Source organism: Pinus tabuliformis, chromosome Q (assembly GCF_031772625.1).
Source record: "Pinus tabuliformis cultivar Carrire ecotype Pingquan chromosome Q, CPIR1, whole genome shotgun sequence".
Classification (NCBI taxonomy): domain Eukaryota; kingdom Viridiplantae; phylum Streptophyta; class Pinopsida; order Pinales; family Pinaceae; genus Pinus; species Pinus tabuliformis.
The window spans coordinates 541100897-541127009 of NC_142296.1; the positions used below are offsets into that span (position 1 = coordinate 541100897).

Consider the following 26113-nt stretch of genomic DNA (forward strand, 5'->3'; position numbering starts at 1 on the left):
ATGTGAGCAAATTTTCAATGTCGTAACTCACATAGATTGGTGTTATCGTGTACCCATGCTTGGGTTGATCGTCCCAAGAGTTTGTACAAGCCTCTCTCTCGAAGATTGATCACCTTTGCAAAATCTATGCTTGAGCCCTTATTCCATACAAGGACTTTTCCATCAACAAATGCAACTCTATACCCTTTGTCTTCCAAGGATGAAGTAGAGATCAGGTTCTTTTTCAAACCTGGTACATACAACACATCATTTATATGAATATTTTATCCTGACTCTAACTGGAAAGATGTTGATCCAACACCTTTGACTGCATACTTGGTATTGTCACCAAGTTCCACTTTTTGTGTTGACTTCCTTTCTACCAATTTTGTGAGACTGTCACAATCATAGTTTTAAAACTCCGACTCCGACTCTGAACCAGCTGAGGGTCGACTCCGACTAGGTATCGACTCACCCTAGTTGATTTCAATGACTCGGGCTTTGTAAAAAAAACATTAAATATTTATTTTTTATGAAAAAACATAATTTTAAAGATTTTCATTCATGTTTCCAAACTCAAAGCATTAGAATATAGAGAGAAGACAACATATGATCAAAGTATGCTCATGAATATATCTATTATATCAAAATGGCACCCAGTGCACTGTCCAACACATGTAATATATAGAGATCAGAAGAAAAACACATAACCAAGGAGGCTCTAAATAACCTCTACAGCAAAACATCGTTAGTCACTACTGCTAGAGAAGCCAACATCATCTGGCTCAGACTCCTCAATGTTGCTCCAATGACTGCCCAAGAAGCTCCTCACTACTGCTCCAATGATTGCCCAAGAGACTCCTCACTGCAGCTCCAAAAACCAACTCCAACTCTTCACAAACTCCTCACAAATGCTCACACAAATGCAATGAGATAGTTGTGACGAAATGTGAGGGGGTTGGGTAACTTTTATAGGCTTGGGAGAGGGTAGATGGAGCAAAACCTAAAACCAAAAAAAAAATCGCTTTTGGAGTCTCTTTTCTGCCGCAGACTAGCTCAGCCTGGTTAAGACGGGCTGGGTCGAGTCGATGACCGGCTTGGCCAGTTCAGTAACAAAGTGGCCTTTGATACGGTTTTTGTACCGAGTCAGCCCGGGCAAGGGTCTGGATCGGTCAATTCAGCCGTTTTCGTTTCGGTTTGGCCGTTTTTTAAAACACTGGTCACAATCACCTGTCATATGTCTAGAGGCACCATTGTCCACTAACCAAATGTCACTATGATCTGCAACAGTGCCTGTAAGAGAAGAAAATAAGTAATCCATATCATCTGTACTGTCATTCCTGGATCTCTTCTGATGTGGATGCTCATCATCATCAATGTCTGTTGTTGAAGCATGTTGCTTGCCCTTCCTCTTCCTATCATTCTTCCCTTCAAGACACTTGTTTTTATAGTGACCAAACTTGTGACAACTGAAACATTGAATTTTTTATATATCTTTTTATGAAATTTTCCAAAATTTCTTCTTCCTTTACCATTCTTTGTATGAGCTACAAATGCTTGGGACTCACCATCTTGCGGTCTTTGAATCTTACTCTTTGATACTAGTGTACGTCGTAGACTCCTCTTGGGTACAGGAAACCCATAGCAAATCAAACTTTGGAATTTTTGTTCTGCCGCAAATGTTTGATACAAATGAATCCCATGAATCCAGAAACCCATTAAGGGTCACAGTCACAAGTTCTGATTCATCAATATTTTCTCCAATGGCCTTGAGTTTATCTCTCAATTGAGAGATCCTCATGAAGTAGGAAGCCACAGTATTTGATCTAGACATTTGAATATCACGAAGTTGATTCCTCAAGGTCATATTTTGACCAATGTTGTTGACTGCATATAGCCCTACTAGGGCATCATATATTTGCTTTGAAGTCTTCAACCCAGCAACAAATGGAATCAAATGGTCTTTGATGGATTCAACAAGAATCCTCTTGGCCTTAGTTTCCATCTTCTTGTGCTTGGCCTTTCCCTCATCATCCTGAGGTTCAGTAATCTTGCCTTCCACATATTCCATGACATCATTCTCTTCAAGAATGAGATCCATTCTAGTCCTCCAAGCCCTAAAATTTGTTGCACCTTCTAGCCTATCTTCAGGCTTGATAGAGGGAGCCATCTGGTCAAGGATCTGGTCACAAATCAAATTGCAGAATAGGTGTCTTCAAGGGGTGATCTCAAATAGCTTTCTTCACCAAAGCTCTAATACCATGTTGATTTTCTAGTGCTAATTGGGCAAGAACAATTTTCTGCAACTGATAATTACTTCCAATGATATATGATATTACTTTAGCACACCCCAAAACATCATTAAGCAATTACACTCAGAAAATTCAACTGTAAATGCAATAGAAATAGTAAAGATCATAGTAGAATAGCCATGCACAGTAGACACCAAAATTTTGCCCTGGGAAACACAAACTCGGGAGAAAACCCAACAATCTTTTCTAGGAGAAATTGTTCACTTCAGCCAAAGTACACTATGATATTCACAAGTCAAACTTGGTCAACCCAGACAAAAATTACAACACGTCAAACTTGATCAAACAAACCAAAATTCGGCCTTCTGTAGCAGCAAATGAGCTCGGTCAAACTTCCCAGAAATACTCAGTCAAACACAAGGCAAACAGATCACAGAGCAGCTCGGTCAATAGAGGTCAAACAAACCTCAAAAACTCGACCAACACTGGTCAAAACAAATCTCAGAAAGTCTCGGTCAACGTTGGTCAATCTTCGATTGTCTCATAAATTCGGCTCCTTAAAATCTTTGGCCTCTTCCTCAGATTGCTTGCCACATCTAAGAGAGAGAAATATGTGAGTGAGAAAATGAAAGTTCAAGTGTCTTTTTATAGTGATTTTAGGGTTCCCAAGTGACACATCTCTTTGTTGGGAAGACCTATACTTTTGGGGCCGACTTGAGCAAATTAAATGTAAAATTTAATTTAATTTTCTTCCATGAAACGACTTGTGTAGAGGGGGAATACCTCTTGCAGCTACCCAAAAATCAACATTAGATTCATAGTATAAAAAGATAGTAGAATTATGACAATATTTGCATCCATAATCCTAAGTAATAAGCAAACTCCAAACAAAATGTAAGCATTGACACTATTAATACATGCTTGGAGCCCTGCTAACCTTAAACGCCTCCAATTTCGTTGGTTTGATCGTACTTGAACCTACAAATTACAATGAACAAATTTTAAGTAATAAAAATTAGAAGATTGTTTCTACAAATGATTCAAAAAGAATGAACGTGAATAAATCATTCAAATCAAAGGTCAAGGTAATATTTGCAATTTATCTACCCATCTTTTCCCCTTCGTTCACCCCAAGTTTTCCTTTTAAGCTATCATTTATTAAGAGAATTTCTAGCACAATATCTGAAAAAATTATGGAAGAAAACAAAGCTTATTCATTCAAATATTCATAAAGTACTATCATATGGTACTCTTAGCAATAACAAATAATTTATCTAGCCCTCTTTCCCCTTCTTTTACCCCCACTAGGCCCTTTGATCTAAAACTTATTTATAGAGTTTCTGGCACAATATCTGAAGAAAAAAAAAGTAATATAACCAACGTTTATTCATTCAAAAAGTACTATCATATAATATTCTTATCAACAAGAAATAGTTTCTCGTACAACAATATATCAATGACCACCATCAACTCCAATATACTACAATCTATAGATCGAAAACAATTTTAGTTAAATAAGTCAAGCTGTCAACATACTATGTATAATTTCTTTGTTACATAATCAATTGACAGCCTACGAAACATAAAATTGTGGATGTATATTCTTCTTTAAATATCAACGAAGCTCTTTTTGGCATATGGAGACATGTCTTGAGACTTTACATACTCTAAGTTTACCCTGCCAAACAAGAAATCAGGTAAACTTATGCATGAAGTCAATGATGCATACGTAACAAAACTGCATTTTTATGGTGCTCAATAACAAATATATTACATAAAAGATTTGTACTGACACTAAATAATAAACATCATTTTTTAGAAGGTGGAGGGAAATTGTAATCAATGAAGCATGTTGAAACATGTTTCAAGTCTTCAATCCTCTACAAGGTCTGTGATTTCTCAAGGATAGCAATATAATTCTGTAGTTTTTTCTTTCTTTGCTCTTCAAGAAGGGAAACCATTGGGACCCATTGTGTCGAAGGAAGGGGTGAAGATTGATCCAAAGAGAGTAGTGGCCATATCCAAGATAGCGCTGCTCGGAAACAAGAAGGAAGTACAGTCACTCCTGGGAAAAATATTTTTGTGAAAATTCATTCCAAATTCGATGGAGCATCTAAAGCATATCACAAGAATGTTGAATAAGGATAGTGATGTCAAGTGGACTACAGAAGCTAGGGCCTCATTTGAAGAAATAAAGAAAGCTATCACAGAGGCACCAATCCTAGTTAGTCCGGACTTCACAAAAGAATTTAAAATCTTTTCTTTTGCCTCGGAACACACAATAGCAACAGTGCTATTACAGAAGAACGACAAAGGATATGAACAGCCAATAGCATTTTTCAGTCGTGCATTACGAAACGGCGAACTGAAATACATCATATTGGAGAAGCAGGTTTACGTGATGGTAAAATCATTTAACTTTCAGAGAATATGTCCTGCACTCAAAGGTGACAGCTTATGTTCCCTCAACACCGGTAAAGGAGATTGTCACACAACCAGTTAGTGATGGAAGGCATGGAAAGTGGATTGCAAAGCTGCAGGAATTTGACTTGGATATCAAGCCTACTCGGTCAAAGGGCAAGGATTGGCCAAGCTACTCACTGAATCAAACCATGTGGCACTTGGGATGTTGTGATGTCCCTTTTTCTTGTGTTCCTTATAGCATGGTTAGGATAGACTTTCGGGTTTGGAGGCAAGCAGGTCACAAGTGCAGGTTTACAACATCAGTGGGCCCAGGGGCTTTTGGAGATGTTTTATGGGGTCTGGAGTAGTTCACTTACCATCTTCTATCATCAGGATTGATTCCGCACAACTCACTTCTCGTTCCATTACATTCTGATAATTCTCGTAACACGGGTTTATTATTGTGCGTAACTCAATTAATTAAGCTTAAGGTGGCATTCTATGAGGAAAACTTAACGAAATGCTTTAGTGTAACAGCTCATTGGAACCGGAACGAGAAGATCTATAGGATGGGATGGTTAGTAGGGATTTTCAGTGGCCTTAGGAGGCATGGTGACCAATTTATCATTTTCCCACATTAAAAATATATTTTAATTGAGGGAAATGTGCTCAATGATTAAAATAATTTTAAAATAGGAGCTTCTAGAGGGGTCCGTAAGATCTATAAAAAGAGGAGGAGAAAGCCATTAGAGGACATCATGGATTTGATCTTTCTTCTTGTGTGAGAGGTTTGAGAACCCATTTCCCTACTTCATTTGTAGCCCCATGATGGAAACCCTCGGGCAATTTATTGAGATTGGGCGAGTACCCATCTCCTCTTGGTGCATTCATCCAGAATTCACAGGAGAGCTTAGCAATGGCATTTCAGTTCAGTTTTGGAGGGCCAGCACAGCATTGGATCATATTCTTGAGGCCAATTTTATCTCAACTATATCAATAGTTTCAGCATGTAAAACCCCAGTTATATAATTATAAATAATGTTGAGATTATTTCTGCTCATTATATTGCTATTTGTAGTGCTATGTTGCTAAATTTTACATGGCAATTTTCTGTTTATGAATGGAATTTTATCTGGAGTATTTTTTACTTATATTTTGAGAAATCTCCAAAATTTTGCATTTGGAACATTATAGTGGTATCAGAGTTGGTCTTCCTGCCAGCCTAAGGATTTTATTGCCGATCAATTTGTGGGTTATTTTTTAAGCCAAGCTCGAGGGTTATTTTGAAGGTACCAAATTCTATTTGCCGAATAAATTTGTCTTGAATGTTAACTATTCTACAAAATCTTTGTTGCAAATTGCTAGACAAATTTCCTTCAGCGTATCGGCTTATTAATCATTTGACAATCTATATTGGCCGAATCATTTGAGGGTGTGATTGATTTATCATTTTATTTCATGTGTGTTGTCAAATATTGTTTTTAGAAGGGCCGAATCATTCGCTTGGGCCAAATATTATTTATATTATAAAGTCTAAAAAGGGCCCATTATTAATTTTGAAGGAGCCAAATTACATAAAATTTTATTCAAGGGAGGGGCTGACTTTTTATTTGGCTAAGGCTGAATGCCAAATCATTATTAAGTGGAGCCGTGAGATACTCTTTTGAAGGCTGTGAAGTATTTTAATTATCAAAGCCATTCATAATTCAGGGTTTAAAATTTCATTTCCAAAATCATTTGCCAAAAGGAGCAGAGTAAGGCTTGGCCAAAATCCCCATAAATGCAAGGACTGAGGCAAAGATTTACGGGATAGATACGATTCAGTGATTGCCAGAATCCCTCGCTGTTACAAAGATCAAAATTGCCCCAGCTTGGGCGCTAAAGTTTGTTAAGCCAAGCAGGGAGATCGAATCAATTTGCAATTAATTGGTTAAGGCTGGAATCCATCCCCTTGTTGCAGACCATGTGCATTTTCAAGGAGGAACGAATTAAATTTCTGGAGGCTGAAGGTTCGATCTCTTCCCAGCAAGGAAGCTGAATTACACTGGGTTCCAATTCCTCAGAGAACGGGTATATTTATTGCAAGGGAATTACAGGGGTCACCAAACTCTTTTATGCCAAGCGGTCTGTGTGACTTCCAGAAGTATAAAGGCTGAAATTGCTCAACCGCTGTCCAAAAAAAGGAACCGAATTGATTGAAGAAAGGAGGACGGATCCTCTACTTCCACACACAAACTTCTTAGGTGGCTGAGTTTGTTGTTGTGGGGGGCATACTCCTGTGTGTTGTTGGTGTGAGTCAAATGCAGATAAAGGAGCTCTTGAGGACTGTGCGAGTGAGAAAAATGGTGGCATAGGGACTTTCTGAGATCGTTCTTGTTGAGCAAAGTATTGTTGCACCTGTACGTGGAATTTTGATAGCTACAGATGATACATTGGTGACATATTCCTGTTGGAGAAGGCCATGCAACTGTGGGTATACTGAAGGCATTTCATGTATATTCCTGTGTTCTGAAGCCGATTATATCATATACATTATCCTTGTAAAGCTTCAGGGCAATGTTGGGGGTCCTTTTTAATGTTATAATACTCATCTACAGTTATTGTTCTCCTATTACTTGCTGGTATATTCTAGTTCAGACTTCTGTGATTATTAGAGAAAATATATTAGAGACACCTACAACACAGCATCTGCAAACTGTTATGGGAATTTCCTGTAGCAGCTCATCCAGAGGAGACAAGTTGGTTTCAAAGCATCTTCAAATCAAGTCCCAGATCGGAGTATTGGCTGAAAAGCTTGGGTATTTGCTGGAATCAAGCCCAACACAGTGCAGCCAAGTCACACCCTCGAATTGCTAGAAGAGTTAGGAACAGATTGCATCTTTTCTGAGGGTAAAATTCCATTGCAAACTTCCAGAGGTTCAAATCATTATTCAGAAGGCTAAGTACAGTCTTTTGGTGTTCGATTAATCAGCAGACCTAAATTTCCTATCTGATCAGTGGGATCAAATTACAGTAGCAGTTATTTGCTAGAGGTCGAGTGACAAACAAATTTAGCTTGTGCTGGAGGAAAAGAGACATATCAGGCTACGGCTCTTCTATGGTATTAGAAGGACTGTATTCTTGGAGGAGTGTCACTGCTGTATGCTGATTTAGTGACTTGGGATAGCCTTTATTCTCATCACTGCAGGCAACAGACAACAAGCGGCATATTCAACTCAGGTTCAATTACTTCAAAGTTCATATGCTCCGGCAGTGTTTATATTTTGGGAAATTATTGCCCAAATTATTGTTTTCCAATACATAGGTTGTGCCAGAGCTTGGTCACATTATTAAGATTCTTGTCCAAATCTGAGCATTATTTCTTGGGGTGAAAGGGGGTAGAATTACTTATGATAGCAGTGCATTAAAATATACCTCATGAACCAGCCTTGTAATTTTTGTCATGTCTGAATGCTAGCATGCCTAGTCCCTTATATCACAGAAATCTTAAGAGCTGCTATGTATTTTATACTGCTGTAATGTGTCAAGAGTGGCTTAGCTGTTTGGTGTCTATATGTTGGCAGCTAGGTGTATGGCCTGAATCTTAGAAGAAGTTGCAAATGACTGAGTGAGAGGGTATATTTATTGAGTCAAGTATGTCATCAATGCTCATAATTTGTGTATGAGTCAAATGTCACAAGGAAGGTATTGTTACCATCATTAGACTAAAGCATGGATGAAACCTTCATAAACTCCCTTAATAAACTAGCAGCAACAATCAACCTATCATTTTCCAAAGGGATACTTACTTTGCTACAACAAGAGCAACCACAGAAAGAACATGATTTGGGACACAAAATCTTTAAACTTGGGGCTGATTGGAAACACATGAGGGTCACGATAAAAGTTCTTTTTAAACTTGAAGAACTGGATGCACTCCTTTCCAAAGTACACCAGTTAGAGGGGAAGAAACTAATTTGGGCCCTAAAACCAGCTATGTTTGCCCTAATACAAAACAAGTTCTTGGAGTACCCTTGTGAAGGGGTCACACTTCTAGTTGCCTCCTGTCTCAGCAATATCATGATGTTGACCGCACCTATGCCTCCTTACAGTGATGACATAATGAGGAGAGTCTTCAGACTGATAATAGAGACCTGATGACAAGGTAAACTTGCAAGGTCCAAGCTCATGGAACCTTCAACAAACCGCCCTAGTTTACTACCTTAGCCTTAAAGGAGTCGAATTTTAAAGGAGAGCGAATAATGAATAAGAAAGGTAAATGATCACCAACCAATTGGACTATTCCCTTATCCCTTAGGAGTATGGAGTCAATGATTTTTCAGATCAGCCAAATAGGTTCTAAGGAGGCCAAAATTTACCCTAAAACTAGTTGTGCACCTTGAAAACATGTTAGGAACACCCTTGTATAGTTTCAGATCATTGGGCTTGTTGCTACACAAACTAGCAGGCCTTGTAAAGAGCTAAGTAACCAGATTCGTTATATAGGGGCCACGTGTCCAAATCCGGCGTGTCGGACACGATTCGCCCGAAAAACGTGTCCAAAAAACATGACATGTCGAATCCTATCAAGACACGTCGAATCCCAAGCGTGTCATGAAATTCACCAACGTGTCCCGATTTTTGACAGCGTGTACAGGATTCGTTTGGCGGAAAAGTGACCTGTGTTTGTCTGGACCATCTTTTGGAAGATATTTGCTGGTTGCATTCCCTTTATTTCTAGCAAGATATAGTGTAACACGGTTAGATGTATACTGGAAATCCTAAATGTATAGTGGAAGTCGGATTTGAGTAAATATTCAGGATGTACTTATTAAGGTTTTGTTCATGATGATGTCAATCAAGTAAGTTATTTGAACGAGAAGTTTTGATTGAGGAATCTTTCAACTATAGGATCACAAGATAGCCGTTTTATTTGTAAGTCATTAATGGTGGTTTCTATTTTTCCTTTTCTACATGTATCATCCATATTTTCAATAGAATGTTTCACATTCTCTTTGATTGGACTTGGTTTTCTTGTTTCCATATCTTTTCTGGGCGCAACTATGCACAAAGTTGCAGCGTGTGTATGGTTTACAACTTTTATGTGAAATAACATGCTATTGAGGCTTGCCCCACATTGCAAAATCTGGGGTAATTTAATTCCCTTTATCCCAGGTCATTGATTAGAAACATAAACAAAATCAACCTAATGCCTCCACAATCACATTTTGCTCCGGCATAGATTATGAATTTCCACTTGATACCATGCTCTCTGCAAAATGAGTCAATCTCATTAGTGTTGTACTCTCCACCAATATTAGATTTCAATGCCTTGAGATATTTATCACTTTGCTTTAAACAGAAATGTGTTGTCAATGTGTTTATCTTACTATCTTGTAGTTGTAAGTTGTCTTTCAGTTATGAATTATGAATCATGATTTACGTGACTAGTACCACTGACATGTATGAGAATTTTGTATGTACTATGCATGCTATAGATGAAGATCTATGTTTGAAATCAATAAATTTGTATCATTAATTAAAATTTGTGTAAGAAATATCTAATTTTTAATATATATATATATATATATATATATATTTTAATAAAATAATATATAACGAATCCTACGTGTCCTGTTCTGGGGGGTCAACGTGTCCGAATCCGACACCACGAATCCCGAATCCCCGTGTCAGGTGACTTAGGTAAAGAGGCAAAAGCTAGAGGGCACAACAACACTTGGGACAAAGGCCCAAGGTCACCACAGCCTAAGTCCCCTACTCTTTTTGGATTTTCACCGACGGGAGGAGTCTCAGTGTTACTCACTTGTGATAAATGTCTCTATGATAGGCTTGAAGTGAGGTAAAGTGGCTCATTCAATGGACAGGTTCAACAAAAGTGCAACCTTTGGGAGGAGCTATTAAGACTTTCCATCAAAAACCCCTTAAAAAAGAAACTACACGAGACCTAGGGTTGAAATTTGACATGATATATATATGCATCCAAGGCCAAGGTAAGAGAGAGAAAAAACAATGAATGATCTACTTCACCGAGTATTAAAGAGATTACCTTCAAAGAATCCATAAGTTGAAGGATTAGCTTCTAGGGTTGTTAATTTTAGTTAGCAATGGTATGTTCTATGCTTAGCACAATTACTTCAATATTCCTTTAGTAGCAATTTCCAATTTAGTTTTCCAAAAGCAATCACATTAACAGTAACTGTAAATAGAACATGAATAACAAAATGCAGAAGACAAGCCAAGACAAGGGAACATCAGATTCGGCAAATGCCAGAGAAAAACTCGAAGATGGGGAAAACCCTTCGATCAATTCTTCTTATTATTATATCAAATGTTCCGTTGAGAGAGAGAGAGTACAAAATGTCAAAATTGACTTGCCAAATCAAAGTCAAGACTTAAATATGTAGTCAACTGCAGTCAAATTCAGCCCTAACCAGAAAGCCAAAGATGGTCAACGCAACAGCTAAAAAAACCCCTTTGAAGCTCGGTCAAAGGCAGTCAAACTCGACCTCCTTAGCTAGTCAAACAGCAATCAAAACAGTCCACTTTTGAGCAATCAAACCTAGTCAACGCATGGAAGAGGCCTGCAGTCAAAGTCTGCAATTGGTCTACAGTCAAAGTGCCCAGACTTCCTCGATTTCTATGCCAGAGAGTACGGCCTACCCAAACAGAAAACTGCCCAAAAGATCGAACTCAAATTCTGCCCAGAAAGTCAAACTCAACACAGGTCAATGCTAGTCAAATTGCAGGAGAATTCTGAAATTTTCGGCCCTGTACTTCTATCCTGAAATTCATCCTCCTTGCCACACGTGTGAGAGAAAAGATATGCCCAATAGTTGTATGAACCAATGAGAGAAGGAGAGAGAAGATGTGTAAGTGAGGTGCCAAATGAGGTTGGAGGTCACTTATATTTATACAAGTCTTTGAGGGTGAAGTGACATGTCTCTTGGGCTTCATGAACCTACATGATGATGTGGCCGACCTTGACAATTTACACATGTGAGGGCATAAATTCAAAAACACATTTCTGCTTGTCCAAATTTGATGATCTTTAGGTCAATTTTGGTCCTCTCGAAAAGAGGAATTCCAACCTTTAGAGGAAACGGAAAGGAAGATTTCTATCTAAGCCAAACTCAAAAATTCCTCCTCTAATAGAATTCACACCAAGCCCTAGATGAGCCTCCTTATCCTTAAAGGGACGAAGAAAAGAAAGAGAATTTAAGGATAAAATTTAAGGGTGACCACCAAGGGACAAGACTAGTGCCTAGACCATTGGGAGGTTGGAGTCATGGGAACTTTGATTTGACCAAATTGTCCTTCAAGGAGGCCTAAAGAGGAAGCCCTAACTACCCCTTCAAGCATTTACCCTCTTTGATCTTAGTTAATGGAGTTTCATGGATTAAATATGATCATTATCCACTAGGAACATTCTTTTCACATTATCAATGAGTAACACATGCAAAATTTCTCAAGATTACAATTCTAGAACAATATTCAATAACTAGGGCACAAATTTCATCATGAGACAATATTCCATGCATTAGACATTAGCGAAAATCAGAAATACATCATAAAGAGCACTTACAAGACAATGTGAAGTATATCCATCCATCAACAAGACATTAGAGGCTCCAAAAAGATAGCAAAAATGATCCAAACATCAAAATTCATCCATAAGCATCCAAAATCCTCTCCAAATTGCAGGTCTGAATCCTCTAATGAGGTATGCAAAAATCCCAAGTGTGATGATTTGAGATGAGACTAGGTCTCATCTATTTATACAAGATCTATAATGTCATATTACAAATAATAAAGCCCCTCTAACAAGTCCAATGTGCTAAATAACCCACCCATGGTTACAAGACAAACATGATAACTTTAAAAATTAAATTAATCTCTCTCCTAAGCCCACGCAAGGCTAACGTCATGCATGCATGGAGGCCTAAAGAGGTAGCGTTGACGCCTCTTGTGCTAGAAATGTGGGAGAGGGCCTCAAAATTTATGATGATGAGGGTGATACCCTCCTTATGTTGCAAAACATCTCTGAGACCCTATTGTGGGTTTGGGGCTCCAAAATGGGTCTATTGGGTCTCCGAATGGCTCAAAATCAAGTTGATGCTCCATCAATGAGGGCTAGAAGATGACACATGCCCTCCCATGTCTCCCTAGGAAAGACACAACCTCCTTTGGGCATTGGATCAGCTACCAAGTGTTAGGTGCAATGTGTAGCCAATTGGGGCATCCTGGTCCAAGTGTATCATCATCTCGAATAATTGGGGCATGAACAAGCAAATGATGGTGTTGAAGAAGCCCATGGGGTGGCAATCAATGCTTTGCATGAATGGAGGCCCATGGCTCTCCACGCTCACCCTACAAATGCCATTGTGATCCTCTAAAGGGCTTGGATCCCGTATAGGGAGGCCAAGTCTAAGATGAAAACCCACATGCAATCATGTATAAGATCCAACACGTCTCCTCACCTTCAAATACAATGATTCATTAGTGAAATTGAGTGAATAACCTTGTTAATCAAGGGCAGAAATGAGACTTCATAGTGGGTTTCCCTTTCAAATTTGGGGCTTTGAACATGTAATAGTGTTACCTTCCTAGGTAGGAGTGGTTAATGAAGGACCTTATTAGGTGGTTTCAAATGGCAAGTGTCATGTGAAATAATGATGGAACAGAATGGGGACAAAGGGAGGGCTTCAAGCCACATGCCATGGTACAAGGGTACTTATGATGAGGAGAGCCCATATGTTAGGTATATGAATGTAAGGAGGGAGCATGCGTGGATGCATGAGTTACCCCGGCCTTTGTTGTTGCACACTTCATATGTTTTTGTTTTTTATTGATTTTTCTTTATTTTACTGCTCAGGGCTCTAGAGGATGAGAGCATGATGTGTAAGATATAGCAGTGATTACCCCCTTAAGATGGGGCAGTTCATTGCCCACCAAGGGTTGGGGCATTCATGGGTTCCTTAATGATATGGGGGCACTCATAGGGGCCCTAGGAACGAGGTTGATGGTCATAATAATAGGGGGTAGAGCTCACGTTGTCGAGGGGCTGCTGGTTAAAGACAAATCTAGGAGAAAATTTCTCCTATGGGGTCATCCACCACCAACAAAGCCCTCATAGGAACATTTTGTCTTAACAGATCCATTACAGATCAGTCTATGTGAATTTGTGCTTTCTAAATTCCTACAAAAAATGTATCTTCTTAAACAACTTGCTATCAATAAGAATGAATGTAGTATGAGATCTTAAATTACTTTGTATTGTATCCTTAATTTGTATTCAAATAAGTGATCCTTGCTTATCAATTAATGCAATAGAGAGACAACACATACCCTGCAGGTTTACCCACATTGCCATGCACAGTTTTTCCCTCTTTAAATGGTAAGGAAGAAAAAGCATTAACTCGCATAAAATCAGGAGGTGATGACGGTTATTGACATTTTAATCATAATCCTTTCAAATATTCTTGTAAATGCCTTGCATTATTCCCAGCATTCAGAAATAGGGATAAATTATCAGATTTGTTAGTGATATAAGTGCTTTCATCTGAATTTTCCAACCTTAAAAGTTTTTCAAGTGTAAGTCTTGGTGCATACCTCTCTTATGACAGAAGCCAGATATATTACTGCAGTGACCTGAGGAAGGTCTAAAACTTCCCAGAACTTGAGCAATGCATTTGCATCTGGGATCTGAACAAAAGTCGACATAGTTAAAATGAAAATCTGTTGCTTGTGATAACTCAATGAAATGCACAGAATATTGGGATTTTTTTAATTGTAAAATTCTATACACCATTGCACCCAGTGTTTATATTATTGAATGACATTTTGGTAAGTCCTCGTCATTCATATTCTTCTTCCATGTTCATCATAACATGCAGAGATCTAACAAAAATAATTAAAGCCCAAATGGAAGTAAAATCTTTGAAAATATCAAATTGAAGTGTCTTCTATTACCACGAGAATCTAGTTTACAGTATTCATAAATAGCTCTCAAGTTTGCAAGTTATATTCCTTACTAAATGTTGAAAGCCAAAGACAATAACTTCAAAAGATGAAAAGAAGAACAGATCTACTATAAGTCAGGCATGTTAGTACATGTAAGAGTGTTTAAGATCTAGTGGAAATAGAGTTATAGGGCTAAGCCTTGTGCATGTAAGGTTCACGAATTATGAAAATGGGCTCGTGACAAAAAGAAAGGAATATGTAATCATCTGCGGAACAGGTACAAACAACGCCTGATAATCAAAGAACTACGGGCCCAATTTTTAAACCTCTCTTTTCAGCATGTACACTAAATTCAACCATAACACTGATACGTTACCTTCACATAAAATTCAATTCAATTCAATTTGAAGAGGTGGGGAGGCAATGGAGATCAACTTGGTCAATTACTCACCAGATCCGTTTGAAGGTTGAAATATATGGTTAAGTCTGTTGGTTTCATCAAATTTTTAGTCCCCTTTGCCAGGAGAAAGGGAACTTGTGGCTTCGGGGTCCATGTCATTTTTCATATCAAACTTAGATTTTCCATATCTTAACCCTGTGAATTTTCAGCCTTAAGGCTGTTATGAAATATGAACAAGATAACAGCAATAGCAGACAATATTTCAATCCTTAATAACCCAATTCACTAGGCAATTCAAGATACAGGATACCAATGTTTTTCAGTTTGTTTTGGCCCTCTTGGGCAATCTTATCATGCATATAACGAATCCAAAAATACTTATGGCAGCTTTAAATACAATGGTAAATCTTCCTTTATATTCTTCAATTATAAAGTTAAATCACTTAACACATTCACCCTTAACCTATGTCAAATCAGCAAGGCATATAGTGCTAGAAATTACAAACCATGAAAAATATAGATGGCTGAAAATCAAATCTGCAATAAGACCAAGTATTGGGCAGCAAACTTCTTTAATATGCATCAAGATGAAGTTCGTGTACATAACATAGCCTTATCACAAGGCTTGTACAATCCTCAAGCTCTCCAAAACCCTAGCTAAGGAAATCCAAGAAAACCCTAGCTCACACCAAGGAGATCCAACAAGCACGTAACACACAAGCATGTCTTCCAAGTCAAGGCATATCAAGCGAGATTCAAGGTGTGGCAGCAGTCAATCGAGATTTTCCTTGGGCAAGGGAAATATGCAATTAGTATTCCAAGGAGGTTTGAAATGGTGGACTGTAGGCCTATGACTACACATATAATAACCAATTTGAAAAAGTTGAGCGCTTCGAATTCGGAGTTAGTGCATCCCTCTTTGTATAGGCATATGGTTAGTTCTTTGAGGTATTTGGTCAACACTAAGCTAGATGTATGCTTTGTTGTGAACACCCTGAGCCAATTCATGGTGGAACCGAGGTGAGTGCATTGGATTTCAACGAAGCATGTGCTCAGGTACTTGCATGCTACAGTGGAGTATGGGCTGAGATATTTCAGGGGTGATGGAGTGAAGCTGCAGGGGTATACAGACTCAGATTGGGCTGGGAGTGCAGTGGACAAGAAAAGCACTTCAAAGTGTTGCTTTAACTTGGGATCAGCAGTGATTCAGAGAATCCAATGTTCCAGGATAGCTCCAACCATATTGAGATCAAATATCACCTTATCAGAGACAGAGTCCATAGGGGAGTAGTGAAGCTTCAGTATATCTCCATAGATGAGCAGGTTGCAAATATTCACACCAAGCCCTTGGTGAAAGGGAAGTTTATCTTCTATAAAGATAAGCTAGGAGTGGTGCAAAATACCTTCCTCGCTAAGAGGGAGTGGTGATGACTATAGCAGCAGGCAGGTACTTCCATATTGACTATGTGTCAAGCATGCAGGAGTCATCCAAAATCTCCTTAGCATACTTGCTCAATTTATTGAGGAAGTTGCTTTTGTAATGCATTTTCTTTGTGAGCCATTTTCCCAATAAAGGAGCCCCCGTTATTCAGATAATAAAAGTGGAGAGTAATTGAAGGGTCATTTGCTAAGTGAAAGATTTCCTATGTGTTCTTCCGCTATTTAATTTTCTGTTAAAAAGCCCAGTGTGTTTTACATTCAGTAATTGCGGAAATATTTTCAAGGTATAAAAAGATTGCTAAGAATTAAAATCAAATCTAGAATTAATAAATTAACAATATGTAGATATGTAAGTGACTCACTGTCCAGTGTCCCTACACATACCCCACACCCAGATTTCAACATCGGTGTACGCATACCAATGCCCGCATCCACACACCCTAGCTACATAGATTAAAGGAGAATTCAAACTTTCCTGGAATGCATTCTCAGATTCTTTAGGAAAATAGTTGAGCTACAATCGGCTCCACTTCCAAATCAAGAAACATGTCATGAGGTGCAGTTTGAGCTGCAAATAATTACACAGAATCTTCTTTATAAATTAACCCTAGTCTTGGAGAAGCTTTGCACTGCACTTTGTTGATAATAAATTCGATCATATACCTTTCAAAGAACCGTTGAAAATAATGAAAATCTTCCTTACAAATTAACCTAAGTCTTAGAGAAGCTTTGGCCTGCACTCTGCTGAAGTTTATATAGAAGATAAATTTCAACAGATTTGACATGATATTCTCCATATACAGGAATAAGGTTCTAATGACATGGGTACCTCTCCCAACACTCCAGTTTGGTGTTTTAGTTTAAGGATCTGAATCCACAGGTAAAAATTCTGAATCCAATCTCCACTCAGTGCCCTATTCATTGTTACATCTCCATATACAGCAATGAAGTTATAATGAGATGGGTATTGAAATAGCAATACAATTAAATCTGCAGTTTTGTAAGATGCAGTTTCATTTTCAGAAATATTTGTAACAAATAGCTTTATGTAATGTTAGTGTGTGATACAGAAAGTTTCTTGTAGGGTACTTCAAAAGTTTCTTGAATTGTAACTGACAGAGTCATAAAGAGTTTACAAGTGAAAGGTAAATGCAGTGTATTAGTCAAGTGTTCAGATGATGAAACATTCACAAAGTAAATCATTTTCCAGCTTGCTGCATTTTTCTTTTTTCAGCAATGGTCAGACTTGGAAGATGGTCTTTGTTCTTATTATAAATCCGGTGGTTTCCTGAAAATGAAAAGGCTTTTACATGCAGTGGCTCTTCTACTCTTTATCTGAACGTTTGTTTTGTTATTTACGTTCACTTTTCCAGCAATAATAGGAAAATGACCAATGACAGAATTGGATAAATGTCAGACATAAGTTCTCCAGCACTCAAGAAAACTTTCATGGTAGCTACCATATAATAATCTCATATTATGTTAACAAACATACTAATTCTCATATTAGCAAAATAGATAATAGGTTAGAAGATCAATGTGCATGCTGCTTCGTCTCCCTACCTTCTCCATGGAACATGTTGCATAATCAGCATGTATATGATAGTAAACAACCTTTACAAAGTCTCTATTAATATTTGCAATATGGAGGAGGGGATATTTACGAATGCAGCATATATGATAATTTTATGCATAATTGTGTGCACGTATATAGTGTATTGTTTGATTATTACAATAAAAATTAAAGTGTGCCCTGAAAAATAAGTCCAATGTGCAGGGGTGGCAGATGCCGGGGATGGGGGGATGCTAGTGCATTCCAGAGGGCAACTAGAATTATCCTTTTTATGGAGCCTGGGAAAGACCACCGATAATCTGGCAAAGGTTACTGCCTTGCTTTAGGGGGTATAGAACTTTGCAACAACTTAGTGAATAACAGAAAACGAGGCAGCCAATACTGAAACCAAATTTACTTTCGCTAAGATACAAAGTTCTTTACCTGAAAAGCAGAGGAATATAAATGCAGAGATAAAAACACAGTCACACAAAAGACACGACAAGTTTTCTTGGGAAACCCAACTAGGAAAACCCACTTCTTTGCTGTATAATTTATTGATAGAGTTAGAGCAATTAGATCTCTTGCAAGGCTATCTGTTTCACTATGAAAACACTCCTGTTCTCACTGCTAAACTAGCTTGAAAACACCTTGCAAACTCTTAACCCAGCTCCTACTTCCTTGCGGCCTGCCTGGCCCTCTTTCCTTGTGCTGATCTCCTCCTATTTCCTAGTGCAGTCTGGCCCCTATTATTTAGGACGGGCCTCCTAAATCCTAGCGCAATCTGGCAGCAAGAAAGTCTCTTTATGCTCTGCATATTGGTTCCTCCAAGGTACACACTCTCAACAAGAAGCTCTCGCACACAAACTCATGCAACAATAATGATTACAATGGTGCCTTCGTCCTCCTTTTATCAATTCAATCCATGCTAAATCTGGCGAGTACAAATTTAGAACACGAGTTGAAATTGACTAGTTAACTAAGTCAACTGCTAGACTAACTCATCCTTGCCGCAATCAAGATTGAAGCTTTCCAACTCGTCATCTTCCAAACTTGAACTGACTGTTGAAAGTCCGCTTAAGTGTTCCTCCAACTCCATGCATGAGTTTACAATCTCCACAAACTCATCCGTCTCCACAAACCCGTCCATGGTCAAAGGAAGACTGTTCATGGTCTCTCTCTGGCTGAGGCACAAGCCAGAGAAGACCTTCTCTCGCTACCATTTTCAACACTCCAGACAATTTCACTTCATATCCATAAGTTGATCATAGTAGGAGATTCCAATGTTATAATTTGTCATCTCTGTTGTGGCTCTTTTTCGTCAAACCTCAAGCTTAATATCAGTTTTTTAAAAATCAGAACTCAACTGAACTCTATGGTGGACAGCAAAGTAATGCATGTCCTTTGGCATAAAAATTCAAAAATGGACTTATTAGCGAAACGGGCAACCTCATATCAAATTGGAACTCTTCTTATAATTGATCGGAAGACTTATCACTTGATTCCATGATATGTGGACAAGTTGCAACGGACATCTGTGTTGGCAGGAGGGTGGAGGTCAAATATGCACTCCCTTGGCCAATTGACTTGCTGGGTCACACAAACTCTATAATGAAACATGTCAGAGGGGTCTGTCAATTAGCAATGGAAGCTCTGGTCTAGTACACTGCTGAGCGAAGGAATTTATGGGAGGATAAGACAGATTTGACACAATGGAGTAGTCACACACTACCATCAATGGGTCTGCCTGCATGGGAGCAGTAATTAAGGGATGGATTGAGATTGTTCAGCTACCAAAACCTCCATGGATTGACATAGATGCTCTCGATAGCTGGAATTTTTTTTTGCTTACAACAAATGGTCTATGGGTTTGATGTTTTTCATGCTAGTTTGTGGATATTATTTGGGTTCCTTTACGGTCTCCTTTCGATGATATTGGCAGCTGGATTTTTCTGCAGGGGTGGTCTATTGGTATTGTTTAGGTCACTACTGTATGCCTGTGTAGCTTTGGGTCTTGTACAAATTTGATGGTTCTCATCTCCTCTCAGTGTTGGTTGTGAGCTCTGGCCGCTAGGCTTGTGGTGCATCTCTGGGGGCATCTTCCTTTAGTTTCAGGGTGGCTGGTTTTCACAGACAGTGTAATTAGAAAGAAAAGTTCTTCCCTTTTGGAACGAGATATTAAGGACCTTCGGGAAGTTATGTTGCAGTTATGGATATGATATAATCAACTGATGTCTGAAATTAGCTCAACCAGGGATATCCTCATTGAACAAAGAATGCAAATTCAGATGGCTGAAAACAAGATTAGCAGTCTCTGAAGTCAAATTGACGAATTGCAGCAAGCCAATGCTCAGGGTACCCTATTCTCCATTTCTACAGTTCATTCTGTTAGTATTTCTAGCTTTCTCATCCCTGATTTTAATGTAGTTGCCCCAATTCTGGAGCTTGTGGTATTTCAGGATGAAGAACATTATCCAAATCAGGTTTAGGTCTGTATGGAAGTCCAATTTTGTCTGTTAGTAGGACTTTATTATTGAGTCGATACCTCTAGGACTTATAGCATAGTATTTTTGTTAAAATTGTGTTATGGAATCGAGCATTTTGAACAGCTGGACATTGATAGCCCGCAATCTGGAGTTCTCTTCTTAATACAATATTTTCAATTATGATTTTAAAAACCCAAAAAAGCCCCTCCGACATTCCAGGTAAGTTTGAATCTGAGTGAGAAGGGATGCCCTTCCCGGGCAGAATTTTTCTTTGTACTTGCAGTGAAAATTGTTTCTGCTGTAAGAGTTATTTGTCTCGGTTACTCCACCCATGTCAATGTTCTCTAATTGATATTCGTGTTTCCTTGTGCTGGTTATGTTTTGCCTGCCGATTATGTTTTGACCCTGGTTTATTACATGTCCATTTTCTGTTGCAGATCTCTGCATTCTGTATTTTACGACAATGGGTGCCATGCCTAAACCACAGATTGGTGTTTTGATTAACGATCCATATCCACAGTTAAAAGGTTCTCCGCTCTGAGTTCTCAAAGTAAATTCAAGATATATTTCAAATATATTTTGTTGAAATTGGTTGACTTTACAAAATACACTGCCACATCAAAGAGACCCGCAGATTATCTGACAGCTGTAACTTGTGAGAAGAATCCGAAAAATGCAATTTACTTAAATTTACTATTTCTTTACCACGGCACATGTTGGCTAGAAGAAAAGCTTAAATCGGACAGTCACTGATGATATTAAGGGAAATCAAAGCCTCTGCCCAAAACTGACCCTACAGAAACCATTTCAACACTGAATTCCTGTCGAAAACTTGAACTTTAGTGAAATAAGCAAAATCACCAGGTAATGAGAAACATCCGTAGGAAGGCGCGGCGAGCTCTGCACACATTTACGGCACACAGCACTGCCGCAAGGAATATCGTCCCGCAAATAAATTTCCTGCAGGTTGCTGCTCACAGTATTTGACTTCTTCCGAACTTTGAAATCTCGCTTGACCTGCACAAACGGCCAATGTCCCAATTTCGTAGAGCATTAAAGCTCCTAGATACTTAAAAAAAAACAGTCGCAGGTTCAATTCACAGGGAGTCCCATTGTATCCAAATACAAGACTTCTTAAAATCACGGTTGCTGTATCACAAGAAACAAACTATCTTAAATAAGCAGCTTACCTTACGAGCCACCCAGCTAGACATTGAAGGAACACAATGGAGGCTCCGGTCAAACCACGGGATGATTGTTCTTTAAATTTCTGTTCACTGAAGCTCCACTCTGAAATTCCTTTGTCCGAACAGCGACATTTCTAAATGCAATAGTGGCTAGTTTTAATTTATCGTCACGGACGCGGAAGGAAACAACGGTGTATTTTCAACTCTCTCGAATATTTGCAACCAGGTGAACTTCATATGAATGGCACTAAAGGGTGGTTGTTTGCAACCAGGTGAACTTCATATGAATGGGACTAAGAGTGGTTGTTAAGAAAACGAAGCTTTTTCAACTTATTTCAATTCTGGAACTTCTGGAAGTAATTGGTGTTTTGGTCCAACATTTATAACATTTATAGATCTGTTTAATTTAAATTGTAATGTTTATAAAGATTTCATCATAAATAAAATAATTTTATATTAAAAACCATTTTTAAGACCTCTTGTGCTTTGAGGGTTTAAGTTCGTGGATTTTACAGCGCGGTGGCTACCAATTCGGGGGGCTCTGCTCTGCCGCCCCCCGCAGTCAGCTGACATTGAAGCCTTTAATCATCTAGTAGCAAATGGCCCGAAGCACCAGAAAGTGAAGCCCACCAGAATCCTGAAGAAGCTAGAAGAAATACCCAAGGTCGAAGTTTCCACTCCTCAAGCTAAATTGCGGGCTCTTCAGCTAGCTAAGCGCGGCTTGGTTGGCCAGTTCACGGGAATCTGACCCTCCCCGCAATTAATGAGGATCTAGGTTTGGAAAAATTGGAAGCCATTAATCAAGGGCTCAATTTTGTCATCCATATGTGGAAAGGCGTTTTTTACCTTTTTCTTCGAGAATGAGGTCGATCATCTTTAGGAGCAGCCGATATTTTATGGGCACTCAAGGGTTAGATGTTATATCTAGATCGTTGGAGCCCAAATGTTAACCTGGAAAGTGATGTTTTGTAAGTGTTGGTATGGGTAAAACTCTCATTTTTCCTTTTGTATTGTTGGAATCATACTAGCTTCGAGAGTAATAGGAATAGGAATGCACTGGGAAGATATATTGTTCGAGTCGAGCCACGAGAGGGTTTATTCTCATGTGCCCACATATGTGTTGAAGTGGATCTAAATAAGGGGCTCCTTGTTTCTATAAAATTGAACTTGGATAATTGGTCTTATTCCATTCAAATGCAATATATGCCATAAATATGGTCATTTTGCAAGAAACTTCAAAAAAAGGAGGAGGAACAGTCGAAACAATCTGAGGAAGGAGAACAACGGCAACAAACCAAAATAAGGAGAGTTCCAGCTGTTAACTTTTCATAGGGCTACATTGTTCTTTGCTTTGATAATTGCATTTCTGCATTAATACATTAAGTTCACCCCATATCATCATTACATTATTCAAATATACACCATTATTCATCAACATATGCAATTATATAAAAACAACACATCATCATCATCATCAATGAAGCAGAACACAAAGGAACAATAGAAGAAAAGCATGCACACACATAGAGACACCAGGATTGGTTTGAGACCAGGGCAAAACCCACTATGGGGAAAACCCTTGCAAATCTTCTTCTTTTTAGATTGTCATCAAATGATTCAGCAAAATAGAGTACAATGATCCATAACTTTATCTATGCAACAAAACAACTATGATATCCATGAAACAGATCTAATCATGCTTATAATCAAAACCCTTATTCTGATGGTTGTAATGTGTTGTCATTGACTGTCATCAACTACTGGATATTGTTGAACATTGTTGTCACTGAGTAGAATCTTTGGAATACAGAAATCTCATCCATGAGTCTTGGATGCAAGGAGGAGGAGTTGTGCGAGCGTTTATAGCAAATTTGGACTCTCTCTACATAATTGGATGACTGCGTCCGAAATAGATATGGACACTCCCAGGTGAACTAGATGAGGGCGTTCGAGATCAAACAAACCCATATCTGCCTCAAGCTCTACACATTCTCATAAGGTTGTAGTGCTAATGTCCAAGGACTAATACAGCCCAATCTATCTCTGAAACCCTGGATGCTCCCATAACTCACTGTTTCGGCGCCCAAGGCTCCCTAGACGCTGTCAGGACCACTATGTGGCAGTGTCTAGGGGATAAAATACACAGTTCTATGCCAGTGTCCGAGATCCAAGAAACCCTAGATCAGTGCGAGCTTCGCCTCTGAGATTTCAAACACTTAGGTGAACTTTCCTCCGACAGACTTGTGCGAACCAAGACAATAAGAGAAGAGAAGATGGCTTGATCAGTGTGTCCAAATGAGCTTGAGGTCTCTTCTATTTATAGGCTTTCTTGTGGGTTGATTATGACCTAAGCAGTTACACATGTGGTTATGGCCGACCCATTCCATAATACATGTATGAATAAAATAATTCAAAACTCAACTTCCACTTGTCCAAATAAAGTGATCTTTAGGTCGATTTTGGTCCTCTTGAAAAGGGGAATCTAATGAAAGCATTATCTCTGTCATCTAAGTTGTCCAAGGTGGAATTTGATCGTAGTTGCAAAAATTAACACTCCCTCTCAACTAGGGAGAATTCCACCTGCCAATATTTGTCCATCGATAAATATTCCATTCTGGAATCTTCAAGTGTCATCACATATCATCATGGATCATCTATGTCATGTAGTCATCATGTGATGTCCATCTCAAGTGTCTCATCATCACAAATCATCAATGTACATCTCGATCTATCCCTTGCTTATTCCTTCTTATCTCTTGATTGTTCCTGCTCGTATGTTGAACATTCTCAAATCTAGAAGAAGAAGAATTTGTTACCAGAGGGGAGCTTAAGCTACCACCCTCTATCCATCAGGATGCTACTTGGAATCTCTACCAGCGGGCTACTACCTGAAATATCATCATCAATCGTCATCGGAGAGCATATCATCAAGGAGCACATCTCAACCTGGAACCACATCAGGGAACACATCTCGACCCAGAATCTCATGGGGGAGCTATACATCTACAACCCCATATCGAGCAATAGGATATCCAAACACACAGGGGAGCACATATCAACCCTGGGATCACATCAGGGAGCTCAATCTCAACCTGGAATCACATAGGGTTATCTCAACCCATCTTATTGCCTGTTGGTCTTCCCATCGATGACCCTAAATAGGCATGTGGTATAACATTTGCATCATAATCGACTTGGGTTGTACACCCCAAGTACACTCTCAACTCATTGGTCAAACAAGGAGCGGTATTCCCGACAAGCCCAGCTTGTGGGTATGATGCCAACTAGGGTATACTCTGCAATGACCAAACAGGGGAGCAACATTCTTCAACCCTATGAAGATAAGGGAGCAACATCTTCAACCCTATGGGTAACAGATAGGGGTCATACCCTATTGTCCAGAGTTCCCTCAACCCCAGGAGCCCTTCTACCTCAATTCCTCACCCTGGGAGCTCAGACAGGGAGGAAGAGTTGGCTCAATTTCCTCGATCAACGCTTCTCTCATCATACTCAAATCTGGTATCATATTGTCTCAATCGCAGTTGTTTCATGTTCATACAAGACATCAATAAAATATAATGTCATAACATAAATAATCATATAAATCACAAAAGGATACCATAATCATCCTCCCTCTCAAAGAGGTGCCAACCATAGCTTGTTTCGAACAGTTGCACTGTCTTAATATATGAGAGTATCTCAGTCCCAACTATAAATATGGGAATTTCTGCCAATCGAATCTCACTCTATGTCATCAAAAAGTATCCATGTCATATCCAGATCATGCTTAGACAACTCTCTAAGGAGCGACTTCATCCTGCCTCATAGCTAACCATGCTAGCAACATCGTACTCATCCTCAATCGTACTATGGACCTCTTGTCCAAGATATCATGGCAGATCTCATACTAAAGCAGCATCCAAATGTGCTTAACAATAATCTCTATCAATAACAATACATCCATGTCGTTACATATCATAGGAGAACTATCTCAGCCTCAAATATAGAATATCTCATGCGAATATTTCAAAGGATGCTCGGTGACAACTCTATGTGAATGAAGCAACACAATCATGAATTTATTCAAGAAATTTATTCAAGATCTATGCACATCATACATATATAGATGGATGTTCAAAAGTAGAACATCAATGCTTCAATCAATTGATGGATTCCATGTCAAGTTCAACAACATCTTTGAACTTCAAATCGAAGTATCCAAGGATTTGCATTTTCATTACTCAAAAGCATTTTCAATAGCTTTGCAATATATAATTTCTTTTCCAAATTCCATAAATCAATTCATCATGTCATGATACATCATTTCGAGCTTCAGAAGCTATCTCCCTCTGATTTAGATCATCAAAGGCTCATCACCTGTCAAGAGTAGACCATCAGGATATAAAACCAAAACCATAATCAAAATCAAAGCTATACCTTGGAATTCATCATCC

General features: G+C 38.7%; 1 protein-coding gene across 1 annotated transcript in view; it reads right to left on the reverse strand.

The window, feature by feature from the left end:
* Positions 1-22536, reverse strand: part of LOC149220577 (uncharacterized) — a 529656-nt gene extending 507120 nt beyond the window's left edge. The window contains exons 1-4 of the mRNA XM_089384824.1: positions 21663-22536; positions 21334-21489; positions 14244-14336; positions 3169-3209 (exon numbers count right to left, since the gene is read on the reverse strand). Of these exons, the coding sequence (XP_089240950.1) occupies positions 3169-3209; positions 14244-14336; positions 21334-21489; positions 21663-21686 (314 nt within the window). The 5' untranslated portion in view covers positions 21687-22536. The remainder of the gene's footprint in view (positions 1-3168; positions 3210-14243; positions 14337-21333; positions 21490-21662) is intronic.
* Between the last annotated feature and the right edge of the window lie 3577 nt (positions 22537-26113).